The sequence below is a fragment of the Talaromyces amestolkiae genome (genome assembly GCF_001896365.1).
Source record: "Talaromyces amestolkiae strain CIB chromosome Unknown scaffold15.1, whole genome shotgun sequence".
Taxonomy (NCBI): Eukaryota; Fungi; Ascomycota; class Eurotiomycetes; order Eurotiales; family Trichocomaceae; genus Talaromyces; species Talaromyces amestolkiae.
The window spans coordinates 287452-305771 of NW_024468051.1; the positions used below are offsets into that span (position 1 = coordinate 287452).

The 18320-nt window shown below is 48.1% G+C and overlaps 5 protein-coding genes across 5 annotated transcripts; 1 reads left to right on the plus strand and 4 right to left on the minus strand.

The window, feature by feature from the left end:
* Positions 1-1002: 1002 nt before the first annotated feature.
* On the plus strand, positions 1003-2245 carry BHQ10_007337 (uncharacterized protein; the record flags this gene model as incomplete). The annotated part of the gene is made up of 6 exons (XM_040880021.1): positions 1003-1161; positions 1211-1289; positions 1343-1483; positions 1534-1647; positions 1695-1889; positions 1950-2245. The coding sequence occupies 6 exons, from the start codon at positions 1003-1005 to the stop codon at positions 2243-2245; spliced, it is 984 nt and encodes a 327-aa protein (XP_040735840.1).
* A 307-nt stretch (positions 2246-2552) lies between these two features.
* On the minus strand, positions 2553-3913 carry BHQ10_007338 (uncharacterized protein; the record flags this gene model as incomplete). Its single annotated transcript, XM_040880022.1, has 2 exons — positions 2553-3741; positions 3789-3913. The coding sequence occupies 2 exons, from the start codon at positions 3911-3913 to the stop codon at positions 2553-2555; spliced, it is 1314 nt and encodes a 437-aa protein (XP_040735841.1).
* A 1228-nt stretch (positions 3914-5141) lies between these two features.
* BHQ10_007339 (uncharacterized protein) lies at positions 5142-6554 on the minus strand (the record flags this gene model as incomplete). The annotated part of the gene is made up of 3 exons (XM_040880023.1): positions 5142-5896; positions 5947-6387; positions 6443-6554. 3 exons carry the CDS (start codon positions 6552-6554, stop codon positions 5142-5144), a joined length of 1308 nt encoding a protein of 435 aa, XP_040735842.1.
* Positions 6555-8489: 1935 nt separating this feature from the next.
* BHQ10_007340 (uncharacterized protein) lies at positions 8490-9951 on the minus strand (the record flags this gene model as incomplete). Its single annotated transcript, XM_040880025.1, has 4 exons — positions 8490-8698; positions 8751-9579; positions 9652-9786; positions 9853-9951. 4 exons carry the CDS (start codon positions 9949-9951, stop codon positions 8490-8492), a joined length of 1272 nt encoding a protein of 423 aa, XP_040735843.1.
* A 1081-nt stretch (positions 9952-11032) lies between these two features.
* On the minus strand, positions 11033-17944 carry BHQ10_007341 (uncharacterized protein; the record flags this gene model as incomplete). The annotated part of the gene is made up of 6 exons (XM_040880026.1): positions 11033-12425; positions 13562-13880; positions 13940-14207; positions 14270-14363; positions 14872-17685; positions 17742-17944. 6 exons carry the CDS (start codon positions 17942-17944, stop codon positions 11033-11035), a joined length of 5091 nt encoding a protein of 1696 aa, XP_040735844.1.
* Positions 17945-18320: the final 376 nt, after the last annotated feature.

The following is an 18320-nucleotide window of genomic DNA, read 5'->3' on the forward strand; positions in this document are numbered from 1 at the left end:
AGTCGTGGTCTTTTCGTCTACAGACGACAAGAAAGACAAAAGCATGAGACTCGACGCGACAGAGTTTTACGCAACAAAGGGTGTATCGGATTACTAGAAGCTAGGCATCTCAAATTCTATTAACCGGTTGATTATCACTTCTTCGGCAAAGCTTAACTTAGATTTGTTCTATCCGGTTTTAGATAAGAGTGCTAGCATCCTTCCGCTTTTCTGTTGATGGAGGAGATTTAGTTGCGCCATAAATATCAGACCCTTGTGGCGGGGATCAAGATTATTAGAAGCTGCATAACTCCAATTTTAGCACAGTAAGTGATATTTCAAAGATGTAAGAATTAGGCTGACTGGTCCAGGAACCAAATGGTGGACTTTGCTGCACGCAACAACATCTACTGTTGACTGAGAAGTCACCCATGACTCTCAAAGTGTGTCACCGCAGCGATGGAGAAGCTCATGGCAGGGAGATTGAGGTATCGCGGAGTCTTAGCGTGGGACTACTAGTGCTGACTTATATCTGCATCGTAGTTTACATCGTAGTTAGATTCATTTCATCAACAGAGAAATTCTTGCAAGAAATTTCAATATACCAATAAGAATACTCCTTGTGTATGCTCTGATTCGCTCAGACGATCAACATCAAGTTCAACAAAATGTGGAGTAATAGCACCTAAACCAAGCGGAATACAATTCCGAATATCACCATATCATGTATTCCATTATTTTCATCGAGTGATATATCGCATAGATGGATCCCTGTCTTCTGATTGGCTCGGGTCTATCGTAAGTTGCGGCGTTAAGGGCTTCTGCAAGTGTCAGCCAGCTGCATACGCGCTAACCACAAACGGCCAGTTGTCTATCGAAATGATGTCGACGAGACAAACCTCATCCTCAACCATCTAGACAGTATTGCTATAAGTAGGACTGCTTCACCATGTCTTGCTCAGTGTCATTCAATCGCTGTTCAGCAATAACGAAACGAAACCGAAAAATCCCCTTACAGCAAAAATGGTCAAGACACTCTCCTTCGGCGACATCCAAGTCCCCTCTCCCGGCTTTGGAGCAATGGGTCTTAGTTTCGGGCTGGGAAGCAAACTTTCCTATGAAGAAGCTGAGCCTGTGCTGCTGAAGGCAGTGGAATTGGGATGCACCTTCTGGGATACTGCGGTGGGTTCTTCTCTTTGCGTCCCTGCTGCTGGAACTGACGATTGCTCAGGTTGTGTATGCTGCCGGAGTGAATGAGAAGCTTCTTGGCGATTTTATCAGAAAGCACAATCTCCGTGATAAGATCTTCAGTACGTTACTCAGAAACGACAAAAAGAAATACTCCACTGACCATGACCTGCAGTTGCCTCTAAATGCGGATTCAACGCCTTTGGGGACGGCAGCGTTACCAATTCCCCCGCTCATATTAAGGAATATATCGAAGGAACGATTGAGAGACTCGGCTTTACTCCCGATCTCTACTACCTTCATCGCATTGATCCTAGTACGTCTACGATCACTCTAAAAGAAGCCTACATCTAAATGTCTGCACAGAAACGCCCCTTGAAGAGTCAATCCCCGCCCTTGATGAGATTCGACGCGCAGGAAAGACCAAATACATTGGTCTGTCTGAATGTTCTGCTGCAACGCTACGCAAGGCCAACTCTAGTAAGTCTTTGCTACACCTACCGAGGGTATCTACTAATAAGGGGTAGTTGCCAAAATCGACGCTCTCCAAGCTGAATACTCAGCCTTTGAGACAATCCACGAAACAGACGGCCTAATAGAAACTGCTAAAGAGCTCGGAGTGGCCTACGTAGCATACAGCCCACTCGGACATGGATGGCTCGTGGACAATTTCGACTACAACTCTCCAGACGACTTTGCACCGGACGATTTCCGACGAGGATGTAAGCCCTTCCTTATCAACATAATTACACACCAATCATATTTCTGACAAGCCGTGACAGCCCCCAAATTCCAAGGCGAAAACTTCTACAGAAACCGCGCCATCGTCGAAGAAGTTAAGTCCCTCGCCACCAAAAAGGGCGTCACAACATCCCAGATTGCACTCGCATGGGTCGCTGCTCAGGGCATGATTGCTATCCCCGGCACAACCAAGCCGAAGAGGTTAGAGGAGAACTGGGCGTCGAGGGAGATTGAGTTTACGCCTGAGGAGTTCCAGGAGATGAGGAGGATTATTGATGCTTCGAAGCCGGCTGGGAATCGATATGGGGCTGTTCATCAGGCTATGGTTGGACATTAGACCTACTCAAATACTTTGGACTATGTATATGTGTTAGGGCCACCTTGATGAGAAATTTGTTCTATTCTAGGACTACTTGATTACCAGCGCCCACCTCAGTGATGAACAATAGAAGTCCCGAATACATTCGTAAAAACGAGAATTTCGTTGCAAAAGGTCCTGCTCTTGACTCGACATACTTTGTTTTATGTATTTCTCATTTTCTTTCATTCTTCTCTCGGTTTGTTCTTCTTCTTCTCTCAATCTGTTCTCCTCCTTGCTTTCAACTAGACCGTCAAAACGTATTTTCTGCATTTCGTGCACTGGTCTAGTCAAGGTACAATCCATCCATAGACTCTTCACGCATGTGCTGGCGAGGTCTTAACGCGCTACGCCAACGCTCAGGCAAAGGATCCACGACGCGCTGACGCTTGCGCGATCTCGGGGCCGTGGTAGGTGTTGCGATGGAGTTGACCGTGGCACGAGATGGCGTGTTGTCGATAGTCAGAGCGGGAGTGCCACTCATAGCCATGGGGCTTCGATCTGTGATCGAGCTTGGGTATACCAGGGTGTCGCAATCGTCCTCGGTCTCCCCCTCTGCGTCATCGTCGGTTGTGTCACCAGTGACTGCGAATCGACCAGTTTCGATTGCTTCGTCGATGTCCATAGATGTAGCCATGTTTGCATCAAGGAGACTGCTCTCGTGCATGGATCTAGACGCCGGGGTGGGGGACCTGTTCTGAGCGTCCCGGATGTCGATGCTGTTTCGCACCGCCCTGCTGACCTTTGACTTTGGCATGACATAGTTCTCACTTTGAGGGCGATTACGCAATAGTGGGTGGATGACTTCTGGAACATCGCCAAGTGGCTCGACTGTGAACGGGTCGTGGGCAGATGCATGGCTGACGAAGCGATTAGGGTTGTTCTCATAGTAGGCGGAACCCTCCACAGCAAACCGATTTTCAATGGCTTGAATCTCAGCGTTGGTCTTAAGGATCATTGTATGCACTTTGCGCATCATCATTTCTCGGTAGACTTCTTCCACTATTGGCTCGATGCTGATATCCGGAGGGCTGGAGTAAGGTGGAAGAGCGAGGTGGAATGGGAAACTCGGGAAGTCAACGGAGGCGAAACGAGTGTTGAAAGGATTGAGTGCACTCATAAATTCAATCCAGTTGTTGACTAGTCGTTGTGCCTTTTGGTAAGATTCAACGACGAAATGCCATGTCTCCGTACCCATGACCTCTTCTTCGGTTAAGCCATAGTTTGGCTGACTTTGTTGAAGTCTTCCAACAGACTCGACGTTTTCTATACAGCTAATGCACAGGCCCGCGATTGGTGGAGATAGAGGGCGTGGAACGGCAAAGGGCTGAGTGGGAGGTGCTATTTGAAGATGAGGTTGGTATTGAGACTGCTGAGCAGCCACCCAAGAAACAGTTTGATGATAAGCCTGTGTGTAGGGCACTGCGTGTCCATGAGGCCCAAGTGGATCGTACAGCACAGCCTGTGCTCTCTGCCTAAGCAGTTCAAGTCGATTCTTCTTGGCTGCTACCACTGGACTGACCTGATCTGGCTGAACAACATAGTGTTGAGTGACGTTTGATTGCACGCCAGGTTCAGGGAAACGAGGTACACAAGATGGACCAGGAACGAAGGAGGCACCTGAAGCAGCAGACTGTGATTGCTCATTGATACGAGCTATTTGGGTCCTGACAGCTCCGCACATCTGAGCGGGATGGATGCTTACATGCTGACATGCAACATGAAAATAGGCAGCGAATTGACACATTTTGGCCCTCTTCTTTTCTGATTGAGACGAACAAGGTCTTGAATCGTCGCTGTGAGAGGGCTCTTATATCTGTCTTTCTCAGTCTTCAAGCAGAAAACTCGATGAAGGCCTTTGATAGTCTAGTAGAACTCGACAACCTCGCGGACCAAATCCACAAACCCCTTTACCACGATGAAGAAAAGGACGAGAACCAGCAGTCCAAACCAAAATTCAGAACGAGGCATACGACCCACACCGACACTAAAATGTACGACGGGTCTGACTGGGTTCATTGAAGCTGTACGATAATGAGGATGTGCAGAGGTTATTTTTGTATCGAGGAAAGGTCAAGGTCTGAGGAAAAAAGAGGGTGGAGGGTGGGTGAAAGAGGAGGAGAGGGGCAGGAGGAAGACAAACAAAAAAAATATTATTAAATGAAGCTGTGAAAACCCTGCCTAATCCGTGTGACTTCATCGTCCTGGCGATGTGTGTGGTGTTGTGCTTTAGGTAATGGTCAAAACAATCAAATTAGCTAGCAAACGATCAAGTGTGATTGCTAAGTAAAGCGAGATGCACAGCAAAGCAACTCGTATTTTAAGAAAATATATAAAATTGTACCTTGGTTTTACAATGTTAACTGCTCAATATGAATACTGGATGTTCTGTCACAAAGTGTCCCAAATAGGAAAGACCAAAAGATTTCCTATTTGCGTAAGTGTGGTTTGCTAGCTCTAGCATCCCAACATCAGGCACTTGATATATCGACGAGGCTAAATCTCAGTCAGTTACCTACTTGAAAACAGGCCTACAGGAGTAGCCATTAGTTGTAACAAGTTCATATCAAAAGATGGCCATCTTTGACCACACAGACTGCCGATGGTAAAGTCTTCGGCTGTATAAAGAATTCATTTTTACTCAAAAAAGCAGAAATCATTTAAATCAAAGCATTCGTCATAGAAATGTATTTACAGTATCTCCAGTGGAAGTATTAGAGACAATAGATGGGGAAATCAAGATGTCAAAAAGTACACTCAAAAGATTATGCCACGTATATCAGGTTTTGGCGTCAAGAAGCGGGTATTTGAAACACGAAAGATCGACAAACAATTTCTTGCGCAAATAAATATACATCAACCATATGAAAAAAGATTACAGAGCAACCAAAGCGACGACTGCAACGAGAACAGCAAAGATGGAGCTTTGGAACATGTTCTCGTTGACTGAAGCAGTGCCAGTCTTGGTGTTGCCAGAACCTGAGCCCTGGTTGAAACCAGTCGAAGTGGAGGTGGCCGTACTCGATGATGCTGTTGTTGATGAGCTGCTCGAGTCACCAGCGCCGTGAGCGGCATCACCGCCACTTTGGCCAGGAATACTGTCTGCAACAGTCGAACTCGACGTAGCTGCTGAGGCAGTAGAGGTGGAAGCACCTGCGGTCATGTTAAGACCAGTGTCTGCAAAGTTGGTCAAGACAGTGCTGTTGTTGACAATCTCAACGGTGTTGTTTGTGAGAGCGGAGTTGGTGTAGACGTATGAGTTACTGCCCGCAACATTGGCACCGGAAGGAGGGTCGTAGCAAGTGATGCTAACATTGCTGAAGATGGCATAGTAGTAACCAGGGTTCTGCATATCCTGGCTGTTCCAGTCGATTTCACCACCAGCCCAATCAATAGTACCCTTGGCGTTCGAGGCAAGACCACCGGGCCAGAGAGACAATTCGAGACGAGAAGGAGTCTGAGGGAACATGTACTGTTTGGTAGTAGCGTTGTACGTCTGGTCTTTGTTCAGGACGCGGACGGATTTTCCGTCAAGATACCAGGTGACCGCATCGGGAGTCCAATCAATCTCATAAGTATGGAAGTTTTCGAAAGAGTCGGAGTCGATGGTAGCGTTGACCTCGTTGTCATCTTGTATCAAATTAGCTGAGTCTCAAATGTAGAAACGTGATCAGACTTACAGTCGAGGATACCCTGGAAATAGTAGTTGGTCTGAGCAGTGGTCAAGTTTGCGCCAATGAATTCGTAGTCAATCTCGTCTTTGGCGTCGGACAACAAAATGAAAGCAGTGACAACACCAGCATCACGAGAAGTTTTGAAGGTGCCTGACACTTTTCCGTACCAGATATAGTGGTTGTAAGAAACCAGAGTACCAACACTTCCGTTGCCCATGGTGAGGATAAGGTCTCCATTGTGAACGATTGGGTCACCACTATATACCCAGTCGTATTCGGTAGCATTGCCGAGGTATTTCTCGTTGCTGACCAAGTTGTCTGTGTTGTCCCAGGAGCTGAAAGTCTTGCTCTGGCAGACTGGCTCAGGTGTGCAAGAGTCTAGGGAAAAGGAGTTGCCGGGATCGCAACCACCAAGACAGTAAGCGCCGGTACCACACTCGCCGTACTCTATCATCCAATTTCTATCAGCTCATGGCATCGATGGACGAATCATGCAACTTACGAGAACAGCAAGGTGCTGAGTCCGGGCACTTGCTGCCGCTGCCACAACTGACGGTAGCAGAAGCTACCGACGCAGTCAAAGCTGCAGCGGCCAGAGTAGCGAAACGAACCATTGTAGCGAAAGGTCAGGAAGGCACAGGAATCTATCAAAACTTCCACCAAGTCCGGTATATCGAAAAGTACGGTCGGCGAGGATGGCGCAGTATCGACGCGTGATCCGCCGACAATGGAGCAACTGGAGGCTGAACTGCGGGTACGTGTATGAAAGAAAGAGGGAAAGTAGAGAAATAAAAGACCCAAACGATTGTAAGAAGACAAGGATGGCGAAAAGCGAGCGGCGTCTATAATGAATGCAAAACACCCAAAGGATGGAGACGTTACAGATTGGCAGGGAGATGAGGGAGGATTCAAATAGAAAGGTCAGTGGCCCTCCTTCCAGCTAGTTTCAGGCGATGTCTTGGTTAGGTTGTCCGACTATCCGAGAGTGGAAGTGGAAATTGTATTAACAATTTAGCAGAGGATTTCAAGCTGAACTAACCAGGAACAGGCCTAGCGCTATTATTTCAATTTCTGTTATTGGACAGGATAGTAGCGAGAGCCCCATATACACATCGCTGATTGGCTGAAACATCTCTCTTTGACCACGGGGTCTTATCATCACAGCCAATCATGACCCGGTCCGCATGCGAGGCGCGCTTACCAAGGCAGGGAGGGGCCACAGCTATTGGCAGGAGCGAGTGCCCACTTGCCGTATTGGGATCAGAGTGCCGGAGGAAGGAGCGACCTGAGGTTGTGACGCTGCGAACCTTTGTGAGACATGCCACCGCCCCCGCTAAACCAGGGGGAGCTAGCGTACTGTCTCCTACATCATCATCTCCCATTCATTAACTCGATAATCGTCCCTCTTCTCCGTCTCGTCAGGCCTTTCATCTCGTGTCTTTCCATCACAAATAGCTACTCGTCGATCAAATCATGAACATCCTTTCCAATCGCTGTTTTGCACCATTCCAAACTTTGCACATCGCGTCAAAGATTGGCTTACGCCTATCCGTCTACCGCGCATATCACAGACGTGTGCAATGTCCGAGCCAGCGCAAGGGATACCGCCAAAACAACAACTTTTAACACCTCGCGCCGATGGAAACCAGTCGCGTATGCTTCTTGCCCTATACGTTTAGTCATGGCTCCTGCCCCCAATTGCAATGTCACCACAATGTCATCCACAGTCGAGACACCACACGATCCGGAAATACCTCGTTTCAACGGGAGTCCTAATTTCATCCCTTTCAGGCATTACTCATGAGTATACTTCCAGCAGTCAAATTATGATCAATCATTATGTAGATAGCTAAATAGTTACTACGCACGTGCCTGCCACATACAGTTTGTCGGCATATCAGTGTTAGATAGATCCCTGCTCTCACGTAGACGACACCTCTACTTAGATACCGGCACTTACGGGCTGGCATTTTGCCTCCAGCGTGTATAAGCAAATAAATAATGAAAGAAGTCGATGTCAAGTCGATAGCGCTGATTGAGTTGTGCGGTGCATATCGGATCGCTCCTTCGATTTGGGAGATTTTGTTTGTAGTTAGGCAACTTCCTGATTAATAAGCACTCAAGATTTGTTGTCAATCGTCACACTCGTCATTGCATTTTTGGTCTACCTTGAGACTCCATCAAAAAGAAAACATAACCACCGCTTGACATCCAACTCGACCTATATCTAATGCGCAATGCCAAGGACAATGGCATATGATCTGCAAACACCGCTTCACCTAAATGGATTGCCAATATAGCATCATAACAAAGGAAAAGAAAGTAGAGTCATATGACGAAGAAACTCTGAGCAACCGTCCAGTCAACAAGGTCGACGACGATCCTTTAATCTTGTTTAAAGACAACCCTTCCGGCACTCCAAGAAAAGTAAACATAAAGGTCATGATAGACTCAGCATTGAAACAGAAAAAGAAAAAACTGAAAACTCGTGACGATTGACTTGAAGGTTGAGGTTCGAGGCCAGGTTCAGTAGGCCTGCAGCTTTCGATCTACTTCCTGCCGTGGTAGTAGTGATGACGACGGCGGTGGGCAGGCTGCACATGGTAGCGAAGCTGAGTAGTCAGCTGCAAGTCTTTCTCGCATGGATCGGACGAGTACGACACAACCAAGTCCTCATAGCAACTACGACTGGCGCGCCAGTGGGAAAAAGTCTGCATGACCTTACGGGCAGTGGCCACACTGAAGAACACCGCGGTAGCTATTCAACAAAGTCAGCATTTTCAAGTCCAGCTAAAATAGTGGTGACTTACCGTTTCCAGTATTGAAGGCCCAGACAAAGTCGACATTGCTAGAMCCCGCCACATCCTGCACTTCGCGAACCCATTTCATGAAGCTGGTGTTGTCGGCAAAAAGACGTGACTTGACGAAAGTGAGACGACGTCGCTCACGATGAGGATGGGCCATGCGTCGAAGTGTGTCAGTCCACTCCATATGCTTGCCAAGCGTGACAGCCCAATCCCCTGGTCCAAAGACAGACTCGCCGCGAGTAGCAACGGACTCGGTGTTGCGGTCAACGAAGATCTGCGCGTGCAGGGCATACTGGAAGATGACGACAATCTCCTCATTCTTGTTGATGGAAATGTCGTAAATCGCACCTTCAATGATGCGTACAGATGTGTAACTGAGGATGTTCTTGATGGTCTCAATCGGTCCTTTGATCACAACGATCCCTGCCTTGCCGTCTTCAAGGATGCCATTACCGTTGTTGTCAGTGTGGCGGGTTGCAGCTCTGCTGGAAGACGCTTCTGCAACACCACCAAGCGCAGTGGCGCGACGGCTAGGAGCGTGCATTATGGCAGGAGGTCTAGCATTGTGTCTAACCTCTCGGTTCGCACGGGACACGGGACGTTCGGTAACTTGAGGCCTACCTGCGAGTGAAGCGATGTGAGCCCAGCTCGCTTCACCCGCAGGCACTGGCTCGGTCTCTGCTTTAGGCTCTGGCAGTTGAGACGCGGCTTGTTGGCTCTGGTCATCTTCAATAAGCTCGGCATGGCCTCGCTCAGTGCTAATCTCACTCGCCTGATCGTTCGTGATCACAACAAGTGGTCCGGCAGCGAAACTTGGAAGAGGAAAGAGGCCCTGGGTATTGAGAGAACAGTCAGTTTTCTGCATGCAACTGAAAAGTTCCGAAATTTGACGGACGTTGCTTACGGGAATAGACTGATGAGCGTGCTGTGAGGCAGCGACAGCCCTGATACGTTCTACAGCATGGTACCATTGCTGGATGACCTCATGAGAGAGTCTACCCATTTCGTTCGCTTCGTTGTGGCATCCATAAATGCGAAGCTACTCAAAGTCAGTCTATGATATGTCATGGAACGATAAGCATAATTTGTCGTGCGGTCTACTTACTTCGCCAGTTACCAGGCCCAGCGCATGTAACGCAGTAGACATGTACCCTGAGGTGGCTTCAAGGCCTTCGGGGACTCCAGGAAGCAGCCGTTGATCCATTGAAGATGAAGCCTAGAAGAAGAGCCTTTGACGTGATTTTCTTGTGATATCTCCGTCCGAATCAGACGCGTGAAGAGATGGGATACTGGAGAAGCGAATTTCGAGGACAGGACGATCCAAGAGAAAATAAAAGTTTGTTGACGCGTACAGAGATTGGATCCAAGAGGAGCAGAATTTGAGAACAGGATGAGATCCAAAAAGGCTATGTCGACGTGTCGAGTCTCGAGTGACAAGTGATACTCTAGCTTGACAAAAGCAGATGACTTGCACTGGAATAAACAGATGATGATTTCTCGTTGAAGATTCGACAGAGGGAAAGGAAGCGAAAAGAGGGCGATCAGAAGAGATGGGAAGGATGGGTCTTGACAAATGCTCTAGTAGAGAAATGTTTGTGTGAGAGGGAAAGGTCGCCGGGGGTGGATGTGGGTGGTGAAACAAGAGACTAAATGCTATCTACCATTATTAGGTGACAAACAAACACTGGTCAAGTGATCTGTTTGTCTGAATTACATCGCCATTCTACCAAACAAAGGCATTCTGTGCAGGTGTGAACAGAGATGGTTCCGGAATATCAGATATCGCCAGCAGTGAGGCTCCTATTGGTGCACAGTGAATGCGGCGGCAAAAAATTGCTCAGGGGAAATTATAGCGTAACGTGTGGCTTCCATCTGTTTGTCTATGACTACTGGGGAGATCTGTTAGCTATATAGCCCTCATCCGGCGTCTTTTGTGTGTAGCCCATCTTCATATGATCAGCGACAAGTGGGTATATCTGAATATGTGATCCGGTACTATATGTATGGTAGCTGCATATCTGGTTTACTCGATTCGGCAGTATGCCTTGTGCTCAGAATCTTTTTCGGCTTTTTCAAGGGCCCAATATCAAGCTGTCTACAAATAGGCAGTGGAAATGGCTCGGTGGCTTGCGATGCTGAAACACTAAATTCTTTATATACTCGATTTCAGGAACTGGTCTACAAATTTGACTCACCAAAAGCAAACAAATAGAATCGAAATCGCGCAATCAAGGGTTTGCTGGACCAATAGAGATCAAAAGTACCAGGCATATGCAATCTGAGATTCACATCAATCCCAAGCTACGCCGCTTCAATTCCTTCAACATGGCCGCTCTTGTATCCTTCGTTCTGGACGCTGCGTCTCTATTCTCATGGCCCCTTCGCAGCAGATACTTTGTGCATTCTCCAACTGTGCCCCAGACAAGATACTTATATGGCTTAGGGCTCTCCCCACGGGGCTGTTGTTGCCCAAAGCTAGAGACGCGTGACGCCGTTATGGACTGTCGGACCAACGGACAGCTAATATCGTCCGCCATGCCTTGAAGCTGTCCATAAACCATCTCAATCAATGGCTCTCCTCGTCTTGTTTGGTCATCACGAATAGCGCGGGCCCGTTCGACGGACGCCCGATTGTGGCTTKCCAGCACCAGATCGGCCTGCGGGAAAGCATGAGTCTTTTTTTGCGCTGACTGTACAATATCATTGTATTTTCTGGTCATCAGACACTGTGCAATGGCGTCATAGGCTTTGTCTGTCTCTTGTTTGGTGGTCCAGAAAATGTCTCGGGGATCGCTGTTGAGGTATGCTCCGCGCACAAGCTTGACGCCTAGGACAAACGACTCGTTTTGTGAAACGGCAAGGTGACTTACTAGTGTCTTTGGTGTGGATTGCAAATATGCTTGGTATGTATTATATATCAGAGCTCGAGGCTTACCCTGAATAGAGAATGAGTGGTTGTATCTCCGCTGCAAGTCAAGAACCCAAGAATCGATGGTATCTTGAACAGCGTGCTGCTCAGCGTCGAACAGGAGCAGAATTCTACGTTTTTTGGCACGATCACAAATTTCATAAATAGCTTCTTGAAGGGTTGGAGATGGTGGTAGCCCCTGAACCAGATGTCGAAGTGCCTCACGACCAGCTCCCGTGAACTTCAAAGCCACGAAATCCCCTTCATCGGCGAGCTCAACGGTCTGCATCGTGCCTTCTTTCCATTCCCCGACTTCTCGCAGAATCTGCTCCGTGTTTGGCATCACCTCTTCTTCAGCCGCCAATGCGATGCCCTCTTTCTCACGCTGGTGCTCAAACATCGACGTCTCGTCCCCATCCATGACGACTTCCCTACCATACCCCAGAATCACACCGGCATATCCCAACTGTTTTAGATCTGCGATCGTTTTCCGAACTTCTGCCGGCGTCTCCCCAGCACAGAATTGTGTGTAGATAGTCTGGCGTAGGACTGCATTGAGGACTGGATTCTTGTCCGGATTTAGCAATGGTGATTTCGAGTCGGATAAGGTGGAAAGTGACGCTAAAGCAGGACCAAGCAAGAACGGCACAGAGGTGAATGTTGTAATTGCCAGGGTTCGTATGACGGCACTCAGGGGGAGGATTGACAGTGGTGAGGAGTCGTCCTTGTAAGATTCCTCTGTGCCTTCGGTTTTGAGCCCTGTAGAATGGCTGATGTCAATAGTTGATCCGGCTGCTGGTGCTATTCCATGACTATTGGTCTTTGCGACGTGATCATGGCGTCGAGATATCGATGAGCTATACGTGGCGATATGAGTATAACAAGTCTGCACCAGAGCTCTGTTTATGATACTCCGGCCCCCGCCCAGCGGTGACCTCAACAGGTGCATATCTGATATACCTCTCAAATCAGGCGGAGCAATCTTTTGAGTTATTTGAATCTCTCGATTTCTATACAGTTTACAAGTAGAGAGTCTTAAGAAGTGGGCTAAATACCCCTTCCGGATCGGGTAATTAGATCACCTCCTCCATTAAGGCATGAGGGGAAGCCTGGATAAGCATCACCGGCCCGGTTGATCCACCAATTTATATTGAGCAGTAACCGGGATCGTGTCATTCTGACTGCTGCCAATATATCAGGAAATCAGCTGATAAGTTGTATGGTGTATGCGCTGTTAGTGGAGACATATATTCAGCATCTCCACCGTAGTTTGGGTGAGGGGATGGATCAACTGGTCGATTGGAGGAAAATTGGTTATGATAGCTGTTTAACTGGCCGGATAATTAATAGTTCAAGTGGGAAAGAAGTATAATGTATCCACCTTGATATCAGGATGATCAATTGATAACCATTGATCAATAATACTTTGAGGTGTATTGAAGTACTGTGAACGAAGCCCGAGTAGATAAGGATATACACACGGCCGGACAGCCCACTCTTGTACACGAAATCAATTCATGTATGCTACTCACCAGTTGACATCTTGAATATAATGATTGAAAAATGTTTACATACACCCGAGTGCTACTTTAACGCTTCAAATATTCTTTCATGGCTTCGTCAGGTGTGGAATGCTTATCAGCGATAGCGGGGTAGATGGATAAGCAAAAATATATGTTCGCAGAGCCGCATGCACGAACGTGTACAACAACAGTCTACGGCTGAAAGATATTGAGGCATTGGAGAAAAACATATTTAATTGCTATGCACGTATGACCTAGCCGGTCTCATCTACAGCCCAGAGCGTAGTCAGTCCGAGAGAGGCGGGAAGTTCCTCAAGAAGCTAGAATCAAACAAGTCAGCTACCATCCATGGTCAGCGAGGATAAGAAAAACGCGAGACATACTGAGAAGGACACTCATAACCACTCGGATTATTATGCAGGTAAAGCTGATGATACTCCTCCGCATCCCACCACTGTCCCGCAGCCACAATCTGCGTCGTAACGGGCTGCTTGTACCATTCCTTGGCCACTTTGTCGGTTATCTCGCGCGCAATCTTGGATTGTTCGTCGTCGTGTGTGAAGATTGCGCTGCGGTATTGGGTTCCGACGTCGGGACCCTGGCGGTCTTGTGTCGTGGGGTCGTGCATGCGGTAGAAGAATTCGAGGAGTTGACGGTAGGTGACGATGGAGGGGTCGAAGATTACTTGTAATGCTTCGGCGTCTGTATCATCATTAGCCGAACTGCCAACTTCATTTTCCAAGAACTGGAGAAAGACATACGGCCCGTAGTCCCAGAACACACAGCCCGATAAGTCGGCGAATCCGAATGTCCACCGGCGTACCCAACCTTGGCGTCAATCAAACCCTTCCCATTCCCGAAATGCTTGCGATATAAATGCTCAACGCCCCAGAAACAGCCTGCAGCCACAGTGGCTTTTTGCGCGTTGTCAGGCATGATGATGTCTTTGCGTGGAGTGACGGCGTAGGCGGGTGCGGCGGTTGTGGAGAGAGGACGGAAGAGGCGGGAAAGGAAAGAAGTCATATCTTTCTGAAGTTAGTGTATGTAGAGAGAGAGTATGAAAAATGTCGAAGGGGTTAGGTGGTACGTACGACGTGGATATATGAGGTGATATAGATCGGGGTGGCGATCAGAAAAGAAGCTCCGGTAAATTCTAAAGCTTCGAAGATCGAGAGCTTCCACAGGCTGATTGTTAGCTAAGCTTTGTCACGCGGTTCGTTGACTTTCTGAATGCGCGTACTGTGTACTATACACTCAATGCGAGATTATTATGAGATAGCAAGACAACTTGTCAATTGTTGCAACAGTAGGAGATGGAACAATTTTTTGTCGCAGTTGGAAGCTTAGAAATTCAGAACGGTGGCGTCATTTGAACTACCTTATTCGCTGGCCAATCATAACCTACTCTAGAGATTCCGGAATCAATACGCCATCAGAAGTAAGAAGATATTGACACTAAAAAAATAGAATAGAATAGAATATTCACATATCTGCTAAAATTGAAGAATCGTATAAACACATAGGAGAATGTATAAAGAAAGAAACGAACGCAGGAAGCATACGCCGAGACTGATCCGGTATGCGCCTACGACATAGACGCCATCATCCAAAATATGTATAAGGGCGGAAAAAACTGAACAAGCACCCATTGAAGACAGACATAACACTATACAATATCATCCTACTCATTCACCTTAACGCGCCGCCTCGAATGGCCGGGCCAAGGCTGAATCGTGACTCGGGACTTCCGGCTACCAGGCTTAGTCTGGCCGCATCACGGCTTCCCAGACTGATGTCGCGAGGTCGGAAGTCGCCGCCCATGGTAATACGTCGAGAATTCTTCGTTACTGAAACAGCACGTGGCCCAAGGACACTTGGTCTGAAGTCGTGACTTTTCTCGCCTTTGACCATGCGTCTAGCTTCAGAAGCAGAGAACAAGGCGCTTTCTGGTGGTGAGCTACCGAGTGTCCCTGTTGCGGTAGGGCTTCGGCGTCGGTGTGCTCTGCTTACTGGAACACTGGATGTGCTGCCGCCGAATTGACTTCCGGAGATGCGTCGCATCGCGGCATTAATTCTCATTGCGTCCTCTTTGTCGGCCTTCCACGATGTTTTCCCACTATCAGAGACGGGACTGCTGCCGAGGTAGCTACCGCTAGGTGATCGCACGGCTATACGAGAGGGTCTTTCCACCGCTGGTCTGTTCAAAAAGCTGCTGTTCTCAATGCTGCGAAGAGGGGAGTGTTCTTCCAGTGAAAGGCTCGACATCGTGGGCGGCACCGGCGATTCAGGCTTCTTGGACAAAAACCCAGCCTTGAACCGATTATTCTTGTTGGGTATCACAATACTAGCCTCTGGTGCTTCCGGAACCGGAGACGAGGAACGAAGCGACTCCTCGAGCTTCGGGTTGTAGACTGGGATGTCTCTAGGCATTGGGGAAATTCGTGGAAGAGTTGGCTCTTCAGTGGCCTCGATCACAGTCACAATAGCCTTCTGAGGAGTCTTTTCGAACTCGGCAAGAGATCCGTCTGTCTCATCGTCTCTCCATCTGACAGCTCGCTTGCTTGCTTTGGGAGCTGGCGCCTTGACTGGGGTGAAGCTGACCCCCTTCTTTGCTATCCCTAGCTTACGTCGCCGTGGTGTGTTCTTCACTGGGGAAGTGGGTGCTTGTGGAGGGATAGACATGCTTAGCCGCGCAGGCCTAGAGGGAATTGCAACAAGGCTGGACTTTCTCCGGCGGAATGAGGTGTCAGCTTTGGGGGTGGGAGGCATGTCAATGGTAGGCATCTTGCCGTCTGGCTTGACAACGTTGGAGACGGAGGAAATGCAAGAGGTCAGCATCTTGTGCAATATCTTCTTGCCGACTTCGACAGCCTCTGCCTCTGTGAGCTGCATGATGTTTTCGATCGAAGATACTATCTCAAATTGCGCTTGGAGGAGCATCTGCACGGTAGATACATCACCTGCTTTGTCTTGGTCGGCGACCAAAGTCAGCATTTCCCGTTCCGCGTTTGATTTGAGCAACTCTGCCTCTCGGGTGAGATTGGCGATATCCGAGTTATCACTAATCTCAAATTCCTTGAGTTGCTGGACACCATGCTCGAGAGCAGTGTTAATGGCTCTATCCCAATTGTTCTTTGAAATTCTTTGGTTGAAATGATGACGAGTGTTTTCCAGCTCGAAAAGAATGCCCTGCGCCGATTTGCGAATGGCTTGCAAGTTTTCCATGGGTGTTTCGCTCTCGCATGACGCGGAAACCTCTTCAAAAGCAGCAATCCAAGAAGACAGCATTGTGATTCTTCGGCTGACTTGTCTCAATTTGAGCATGCTTGTTGCTTTCTCTTGTCGCTCTGTCGAGGCGTTCTCGTAGGCATTTCGTAAACGAGCCACGCTTTCACGGACCACAGCCTCCTTCTTTTCCGTCTGTTTTCGGAATTTAGCGAAAGCAATTGTTTCGTACTGCTTTTGCTGAGCCTTGAGTTCGTTGATAAGAGCCATCTGTTCGTCGATCTTGACCAAGAAGTCTTTAACATGGCGGTTGACATTATAAACGTTCCTTGTCACCTTCGTCTGGATGTTCTTGGCTCTGTTTGCATATCGGAGCGTATTCTGAGTTTCATCAAAGTGCTGGCTTGAAGGACTGACGCAGACAATCATCACCGTACGACAATTTCCGCCGAGAGAGAATTTTAGCAAACGGGTCAACTTCGAGTTTCGATAAGGGATATGGTTCCGTTTACGAGGGTCACAAAGCGCATTGATACAGCTTCCCAAAGCAAGCAAAGACTTGTTGATGTTTGCTCCCTCTTGCAGTCGCTCGCCTCGGTTTCTTGTCGCGCTGGCACGTTCACTTCCGGCAAGATCGATGATGCTTAGAGTAGCCATGGTCAACGGTTCATTCACATCTGCATTGCGATCCTTCTGTGCGATATTGATCTGGAGGACGGCGTGGGATCGAGACGAAGTGGCGTTGGCTTCAGTAGGCGACATGGTACGACATTCGTTACCGCGCATAATCATGTCCATGACCTCCTGGACATTCTGCGGATGATGACTCGATAGACCCGCTACCGACACTGCTTGATTGGCATCTTCACGCAGCATCAGACCTTTTCGATGTTCTCCAGAAACCAGCAAGTCGCGAATTGTCTCATTGTAAATTTCAAGGTATGAGAGCGAAATTTCCGTCACTTTCTCCTCACTTCTTTCTTCGATCCTTTCAAAAAGTTCCTGCATGGTCAAGAAAATAATACCGGGTTGTTGAGCTGTGCCAGTGATGGTATGTGTTTTACCACATCCTGTAGCACCGTAGGCGAAGACTGTTGCATTGTACCCATCTAGAACACTGTCGAGAAGATTTCGGGTCGTCGCTTCGTAGACTTCGGCCTGTGTGGTATTTTCGTCAAAGATTCTGTCAAAAGCAAACGTCTGGTCTTTGACCCGTTTGCCATTGGGTACGACGCTTCGAGAGAATTTCTGAACCGGGTTATCTTCGGGCGGGTCGAAAACACTGTTTATTATTATTTGTGAGCGAAAATATCAAGAAGTTCTCGTGGAAGTACATACAGGCACTTGTCATCAACGACTTTAATGACAGGTCGAATACCCTTCTGAGCGAGCTTTGGGGTGCTAGGTACGCCAGCCAGCGAGCCATCGCCGAGAAACAGCGGTGTCTCGTCACTTTTGGATAACTGTGCAGCTTCTCGAATGGTGAAGGGCCGCACTCTGACAGTCACCGAGATCGATGACGCGGCGCTAGAGGCAGCCATGTCGAGATTGGACCTCTTCTATCGTTGTGAATCCAGTTGAGTTGTCGTGGTCGTGTGCGTGAAATGCAGTGTCGATAGGCCGATGGTGTAAGTCGGATGCCTCCTCTTGCCGGAGGAGTTGAGGTGTCTTTGAGCTGTCAGAGTCAAACAGCAATATCGACAGTACGAAGATAAGATGTCAAAGTGAGGAGAAGGTTGGATTGTGTAATTAAAGGAATGCTGAGGTGGAGCATAGGTTAATCTGTTTGATGAGATCAATGCCTTGTTTGTTCTGTTTGCTGATGTTGCTCGTGTTGGCTGTTGTTGTCGGGGCAACCAGTCAAAGTGCGTGGGCGGAGATTTATGTACAGGGAGTCGCCTCCTTGCCGCTAGCTAA